The 8,877-nt window shown below is 40.2% G+C and overlaps 1 protein-coding gene across 1 annotated transcript; it reads left to right on the top strand.

The window, feature by feature from the left end:
* Window positions 1–318: 318 nt before the first annotated feature.
* On the top strand, window positions 319–1,516 carry LOC147429862 (uncharacterized). The gene is made up of 4 exons (XM_086495068.1): window positions 319–348; window positions 443–572; window positions 1,321–1,351; window positions 1,441–1,516. Exons 1-4 carry the CDS (start codon window positions 319–321, stop codon window positions 1,514–1,516), a joined length of 267 nt encoding a protein of 88 aa, XP_086351194.1.
* The last annotated feature ends 7,361 nt before the right edge of the window (window positions 1,517–8,877 follow it).

The raw sequence follows: 8,877 nt of genomic DNA, 5'->3' as shown, positions 1-8,877 counted from the left end.
CGTATGTGTCTACCCATATAGGATTTGACTAATAAGGATGAGATTTTGACCCGGTGGTCTTGATCTCCGTACACCTCTGGACCGATGTGTACAGAGATTGGGCAAGACTAGAGAATGCGAGGACTACTGTGACATTAGATGAGGAGGATGAAGGTATGGCAGAGGAAGCTGATAGATATACAAGGGATGACACAGACGAGGCAGAATTGACACTTGTAGATGAAGATGCAATGGATGAAGACAATCTGCCAGAACGAGTTGGGGTAGAGTTATGTCTGCAATTAGAGATAGACGATGATACGGTGCAGGATCTTATCGATGATGCCTCACTCGTCGAGGCCTAGGCCTGTAAGTATTTGTGTGAAGATGTTGATTTAAAATTAAGCTTAAAGTTAATTTAAACAAAGGTGTTCTGACACTTTATTTTACTTTCTTTGTGCAGGGCTTTAGTATGGCAGACCAGTTTCCAGATCCCGCTTCTATGAGTGCAGATGCATTCATGGGCTTCGTCACACGGATGACGCCCAGTCAGATGGTAGAGGCTTATCAGTACTGGGTAGCTAGAGGAACGGGTACTACGTCTCCGGGCTTCACACCCGAGGGTCCGACGGCTATGGGGGGGATGCCTACGGGTACGACGCCTGCAAGGTCTCCCATCACGGCCGCTTCAAAACCTAGGGGTGCGGCAGAGGCGGGTACGTCCTCATCTCCGTAGCACAGGCGCACTCGCCAATCTGGACGATCGTCAAGTGGAGGTGGTGGTTGTTGTGGAGGAAGGTCCACAGATACTTCGACCCCTCCTCGCTCACGACCCCCCTCCTACCCAGGCACACATCTCGACACACCTCTTGGCACACCTCAGACACCTTAGGGGCCATACGATCCTAGTTCCTCCAAGCTCTATACTGTACGGGCAGATGGTTCTATTGACATGGATAGAGTCAAGACTGATATGAGACAGCGGATTCGCCAGCTCGCGGAGCTGCAATTTTTGACCAGCATTCTAACGCCCTTGCTTGAGAAGGATGAGGAAAAAGTCAGTTATATAGTGGAGACCATCCTGAGAGAGTACCATCCTGCTCCGGGTTCAAAGGATGTTCCGAGGAGGTGGATCAAGGGTGTTGCACGGGACACCGTGAAACATCGACGAGATGCAGCTCGGCAGGCTTTCAGGACCGGCTTGCCGAAGCCTTCGGGCATCCCACACGAGACGTGGCTACAGATCAGGGAGGATGAGCAAACAACAGACACACGGTTCAGACAGCAGCGTCAGGCCGCGCAGATACGACAAATGACCAAGGGGACATCTCATCTTGGCAGCGGAGGCTTCGACACCTTTCGCTATGAGTTTGTGAGTTTCTAATCCAATCCTAGCTATGGCCTTTTTTAAAACGTGATGAATCATGTATTCTTATTACTTTGATTTTTGTATAAACGCAAAATCTTGCGATGCATCGAGCCCCGACACGCCAGGAGGAGACAAATGGATATCGCAGAGGTATCTATGAAGTATTGAATGATCTTGATGCTTCAGGAGAGCTTGTAGGCTGGGAGGCCTTAGAGTCTCGCTGATCGCTTGAGGTGAGACGTTAATATGTGTGAGTTGATTTAATTAAATAAGTATATGTGAAGTAATATCAATACTAATTTTGTGACTTGTTCTATGTGCAGGTTGTGACACCTAGTCATCAGTGGATTTCATATATATGCTTTGTGAGACACAGACACGCTCTTTTTTGTATAGACATATATGGTTATGGTTATTGTTTAGACAATTATTGTTTTCCTTATGGTTATGGTTATTGTCATTGTCATTGTATAGACATGGTTATTTCTCCTATTCTTGTATAGACATGGTTATGGTTCTTGTTTTGTTTATGGTTATGTTTAACTTTTTGGTTATGCTTATGGTTATCTGCATTATGGTTTTGATCAAAGTGGTTATGGCCGGTTATGGTTTTGCACAAAGTTCATTTCATTTCTTTCATTGTCCTTAAATCTCATGTGAGATTCTACATGGATAGCATGTAGGAGGCGTATACATGATATGTTTTTTTTTGAAACATTTATGTAAAAACGAAGGGAACTCTGTTGAAATTTCTGCGGGAGTACGGTTGATTTTGGTGCTGCTCGCTTTCTTGGGCAGAGGACAGGCAGGCTGTGGCTGTGTCCATCTTTTCACTAGGCACAGGCCAGGTTGCCTGTCCTCTGCCCAAGAATTTTTTTTTCTATTATGATCGTCGCTATGTGCTTCGTTAAGCCCGTAAAAAAAACGCGTTGATAATATTACCTTTCGACGCATATATCAACGCATTCGTAGGGACGCGTATATCGACGGACTTTTCGACGAAGTGCGTCGAAACCGGCGTCGAAGGTCCCCTTTTTGGTTGTAGTGCAACCATTTATAAAGAAGAAATTTCCACTAGTAGATCGCATAGATAAATGTGAGATTTCCCAGTTTGTATCTATGTAACCCAAAAGAGAAAGAGATTGCATAGAATTGGATGTCACTTGTCTCCAATAGACCAAGCAAAAATCTATAGTGCCTGTTAAGTATTTCAATACATGCTTTGCTACAGACTAATGCTTAAGAGAAGGACGTGCAAGATGTCCAAGATAATTAGCAACAAACAAAATATAAGGATGAGTGTTTATGCCAACAAACTGAATACATCCAATCAAGTTAACATAAGGTTGATTTGTGACAAGTTGACCACCACTGTCAAAAGTGTTCTTTGTAGAACTCGCAAGACAAGGTGTGTTGGCCGAATGTGCAGATTCCATACCAAATTTTTGAATAGTATCTACAGTAAACTTTGATTGTCGAAGTAACAAAATACAATTTGTATAGTTTCATTGAATCGAAATTCTAAGACACAAGTGAATCTCTCCAAGATCCACTATATCAAATGCAGAAGACAATAACTTTTCACTTACTGAAGAAATCCAAAATCATTGGAAACAAGGATGGTATCATCCACATAAAGAGAAAGAATCACAAAACTGCTACCTTGGCATTTTATAATGTATAAGTTGGGGTCTGAAAAGTGAGAGATAAATCTTGTGGAGGTGAGAAAAAGATCAAATTTTGTATACCAAGCCCGCAAAGCTTGTTTGAGACCATATAGTATCTTAAGGAGTTGAGCAGCAAGGTCTTGTTTACCTTAAATAACAAACCCTTCTGGTTATTCTATATAAATTTCCCTTCCAAAGTCACCATTCAAAAAAGTAGTTTGCACATCCATTTGATGAGCTTCTAAATCAAATTGAACAACAAATGCCAATAAAACTCAAACACTTGTAATGCAAACAACTGGTGAAAAGGTCTCTTGATAATCAACACCAACAACTTGGGAGTAGCCTTTTGCAACTAAATGTCCCTTGAACTTGTCAAAAGATCCATATGCTTTTACCTTTGTCTTATACACCCACTTACAGTTAATAGTTGTAGAACCAGGAGGTAATTCGGTTAGTATCCATGTACCTTTAGAGATAAGAGAATCGTACTCTGCTTCCATAGCCTCTTGCCATTGATCCTTTTGTGGCTAAGAGATAGCTTCATCATAACTAACAAGAACTTCACAAGTAGAGAAATAATTATCAACAATATTGTCATCATAAACATGGCATGAACCATGTTCAAAATCAATAGGCAGATCAACAAAATAATCAATATCATCATTGGCAACATTCAAAATGGATGGTTGTGAAGAGGAAAGCTACTCTATAGGAAGAGTTTCATCATCTAAAAGAACTGGAAAATCTTGAAGCAATGATTTACTATCATCAGAATCATCCATGGACCACAAGCCTCCCATAAGCTATTCGTTAAAAGTAGCACCACATGATTCACAATTACTTTATTGGAGAAAGGGTCATAGAATTTGTAGCCTTTAGAAGTGTTAGAATATCCAATAAAAATAACTTTAAGACCAGGAGCATCAAGCTTTGTTTGTGTTTCTTTGGAAATATGAATATAATCAATACATCCACAGGGTTCAAAAGTCAGTATGAACAAGATCCAATATGTCATGAGAATGAGTTGTATTTGAGAGAGGAAAGGGTTTACGTTTATGTTTCCCAAGAGGGCAAAACTCACAAATTTCCATATGGGGATGAGCTTTAAGATCCATACCATGAACAAGATCACAATGTTGAAGATCAAGGAGTTTTGATAAACTAGCATGAATAAAACGGTGATGCCATACTTTGCAATCATGATCACCTGGAGCAGTGACAACACTTGCTAAAGCATCATTGAGAGAGAGTTCAAACAAACTACGGTTTTGAGGAGTAGTGACTCTAGTCTATCCATCTTTCTCAACTCGGCATTGATATGATCAAATCCAACAAAGAGACCAAGATCAACAAGTCTAGCAACTGAAAGAAGATTATGTTGAAGATCTAGTACATGTAACACTCCTCACAAAATTTGAGTGGAAGAAGATAAGGTACCAAGATATAAATCTTCAATACCCTTTACTTGACCGATCGTATCATCAGCAAGATAAACAACACATTGAATTGGTTGTGGATGATAGTTATGGAGCCACTTATAATGATATGTCATATTTCCTATAGCACCAGAGTGAATAACAAAAAGTGATCCACCACATACATGAAGTATTCTATTTGGAGCAATTGAACTAGGATGCAGTTTGTTTCTAGTACAAATTGTTTTGATGTTCAATAGCATATGCTCTATTACAATCTGTGTCAAATTGATGCTTATAGCACATATGAGTGGGATGATCAGATCGTCCACAATATTCACAAGACAAAGAAAAATATCTAGATAAACGTGGTTGTTTAGTGGTAGTATTGTGTTTTTCATCATACTGACATGCTCAATAATCATCTTCAGTATGGCCTTTTTTGTTGCAGTAAGAACATTGCTTATTAGGAAATTTGAGACGGGAGAAAATACTACTGCGACGGCCACCTCTATGGTTTCCTCGTTACAATGGATGCCTTCGAGCATAATTAGCACGTTCCATCTGTTGTGACTCAGTCTCCTCTTGTGAAATCATAGCTGTATCATGATCAACATTATATCGTTCTTGATATTGAGAGTATTCAATTAAAGACATGCACGCTTGATCGAAATCGAGACCATCTTTATTAGAAAGAATCGTAACGATGTTATCATAAGAAGAGTCATTCATCGTGTCAAGGAGAAGTGTAATTAGTTATTTTTGTGGAACAAGATCACCGCCGACAGCAACAAGTTGATTAATAATGGATTTGAAAGACTCAATATGTCCCGTCATGGCAGTACCAACTTCATATTGTAACTTGTTAAGTGAATTTCTCAAATAAAGTATTTTTGTAACAGATTTATTCTGAAAGTTTGCAATAAGGTACTTCCATACATCGTGGGAAGTAGGCAGTTCATACACATCAAGCAAAAGGAAACGAGTAAGAATAGAAAAAATATATCACCAAACTGCTTTATCACATTGTTGCCAATCCGTATATGCAATATGCCAGTCTTCAAATACAGGTCCTTCAGTGATAAGCACGTTGTTATGCATTAGGAAGTGAATGGGGTATAGGAGGGCCTCTTTATTTGGCATTTTAAGGGAATGCTTAAATCTTAAGCCAAGTTTGACCAAGCCTAAAAGAAAGGGCAAAAAGGCTTATGCTGAGATTTTAAAAAAAGCCATTTCCATATTTTGAATTTGAAAATATTTTATTTAATAACCCAAAAGAGAGGGGGTAAATGAATTTTTGAATGTCTTTTTCCCACCCCTCTTCTCTCTCTAATATATAAAACACTCTCTCTCACTTAGAACTCATTAAAGGAGGCACTTTTTAGCCCCCTGCCAGAAAAGCAGATTTTCACATTCTCTCACTACATTCTCTCTCTAAAACGTGAGACAACTCTCTCTCTCTCTCTCTCTCTCTCTCCCTCTCTCTCTCTCTTTCCCCCCTTTTCTCTCATGTCACTTCCTCTTCCAATCATTAAGGAACATTCTTGGCTGTCTCTTTCTGAAAAAGTGCAGATCCTCCAAGGTTGGAGATATGTCCTCTCTCCCACTCTCTCTTCCTTTATTCTCTCTCTCTCCCCTCATGCTTCTCCCACTCCAGCTCTAGTTGAGTGCAATGGAAAACTCCATTACCTCTCTGTGTTGTAGCATTTCTCTCTCTACAGTCATGATCAACAATTCGAATTCAAAGGAGATTGAGCTGCACTCCTTCTCTTTCTTCCCTCCACAACATAATATTTTTCTCTTAACTCTGAGTACTTTCCACTTCTTTCCTCCATAGCCACCTTCACCTGCTTGTAGCAGTCACCATTACACATTCTCACTAATTTGCTTGATTAACTAACACAATGTCATTCAATCCCACACAATGACTGCTTGTAGCAATCACCATTACACATTCTCACTAATTTGCTTGATTAACTAACACAATGTCATTCAATCCCCCACCACTGCAAGACATTACTAACAAATCAAAATGATATCGATTAAACACTGATTTAGAGCAGGAGTATGCAACTGTTCGGACTTGGCACATCTAATCCCAATGCTAGAGACCAGCTACGGAACCATGGATGCAAGACAATCAACTTATTGGTTGATGGCCATATTTACCCTTGTGATCCAATGACCATTGCATCACCGCCTTTCCATAATGTCACTAAGCTACTGCGATTTATTAGAGATGGGAGAGATGGACTGTTTGGCTACTGTTGGAGATTACATTCAGCTATTTTCAATGAAAGGGAAGCAAAAAAACATCTTTGTGCTTCCTATTCTTCATTGCAAGAGAAGTACGTGAAAGACATTCAGCAAGTCAGAGAGGAAGCCAATGAGAAGACGAAGCAGCTTAAGGATGAGATGTCAAAGCTTATTACAAAGACATAGCATCAAAAATTGGAGCAAGAGCATCGTCTAGACAATTATGTTCAGCTACAACACACTGCACGTAATATGCATCGGTGAATCGATCATCTCACACACATTCCATTGGGCTATCACATTCGCAAGCGCAAAAGACATGAAATGTCTATGCTATCTTCAAGCGGTGGAGCTCAAAAGAAACGTATGCGTCAAACTCGATAGGAATACAAATGCAAGCTTCTAATTTCGTACATTTTTTGTAGGTTGCTGTAATATTATTTCAATATGTAGGAACTTGGCTCGGACGATGATGGGAATCGAGTCCAATGCTGAAACGATCAGGCATACTCTGCTGCAGCATATCATCAAACCAAAGGAGTTGGTGGAGTTATTGGATGAGCCATCCAATACTGGCATTGCTAAAGTTTTGCGCCAGAAGTATTTCAGTGAGCTGAAGAACATTGTTTCACCTCAGGAGATGATGGAGGTGTGTGACAATGCAGGAATAAGTTTTAAGCCCTATGAAGCTTTGTATAGGCTTGTCACACTAGGTCACAGAGAAAAAGTTTTGTTTAGGTTGCTGCCAATACCTTACAGTGTTAGAGTCACAAAAAGGTGCACCAATAATGATAATGCAATCTTGTTGGGTGGATTTCAATATATGGAGGATTTCCTACCACTAGAATTAGAGAAAAAATCTTTTCGTTACAACGAGTTCAATAATGTCTATGTTGACTTGTTGAAGCTCCAAGAGTCAATGATCAGATTTTATGGGTTGACACGGGAAGAGTGTGAAGGCTTGTCACACTAGGTCACAGAGAAAAAGGTTTGTTTAGGTTGATGCCAATACCTTACAGTGTTAGCGTCACAAAAAGGTGCGCCAGTAATGATTTTGCAAGCTTGTTGGGTGGATTTCAATATGTGGAGGATGTCCTGCCACTAGAATTACAGAACAAATCTTTTCATTACAACGAGTTCAATAATGTCTATGTTGACTTGTTGAAGCTACAAGAGTCAATGATCAGATTTTATGGGTTGACACGAGAAGAGTGTGATGGAAAAGTTATATTTGTGATGAAGCTTGATGAGTGCCAGATTGTCAAAGGTCAACGGCTCAAAAGGGTAAGCGTTATGCTTATGAACAGAGCCTTGGTGGGCGTTGATGTTGAGCTAAATGCCAGCGAAAAGGGAAACAACTGTTTAGGTGTTCAATCCAAGAAGAATATTTGGTGGCTGGCAGCTTTTCATCTCCCACTTGAGACACATGAGTCTCTCAAATGGTATTTTAATCACACGCCAATCGTTGATGTCATTCGGCAACAACAAGAAGGACAACGATTGCAGGTTTCACGTCTGGGTACGTTCCAAGTGGAGTGGCATTTGGCAGGAGACTTGAAAACTCTCAAGTGTATGTTAGATGCAAGCAAGGTGCAATGACCCTCTTTCCATGCATTTATTGCTGCCACAGTAAAGTCTTATTAGGAACTGAGGGCAAGGGTAAGGGTAAGGGTGGAAAAGCTACAATCAAACTCTGTGAAAGGTAAGGGTAAGAGTAAGGGTGGCAAAGCTACAGTCAATTTCGCAAAAGGTGTGACCACTACAAAAACAGTGGGTAAAGCACTCCAAAAATGGTTTCAAGGTATCCTCAGTTGTAACCAGAGTGTACCCCCTAATCGAGACATGGATGATCCAAATTGGGATCCTATTCTACCGATTCCTCTAATAAATGTGCATGTGTGCACTCTTCATGCCTGTCTACGAATTCATGACAAGTTACTGATGCTCTATATTAATTATGCTTGGAATATGGAGCGTGCAGAAAGAAGGGAAGAGTGTATCAGAGAACTTGAATCTATTCTATCAAGCGTTGTCCTTCATGGCGGTGCAGTAGAGCTATCAAAGGATAGGAAGGCATCTAGAAGTACACATGATCGCCCTAATAAAATATGTATGGGTGGTAGTAAAGCTAGTCATATGGTTTCAGACTATTCTAACTCTCAAAGTCCTAATGAGTTTCAATTGTGGA

The sequence above is a fragment of the Adiantum capillus-veneris genome, chromosome 22, assembly GCF_014529385.1.
Source record: "Adiantum capillus-veneris isolate H3 chromosome 22, ASM1452938v2, whole genome shotgun sequence".
Taxonomy (NCBI): domain Eukaryota; kingdom Viridiplantae; phylum Streptophyta; class Polypodiopsida; order Polypodiales; family Pteridaceae; genus Adiantum; species Adiantum capillus-veneris.
Note: the sequence above shows the minus strand (reverse complement) of the source record. Positions and strands in the feature narration are given on the sequence as shown.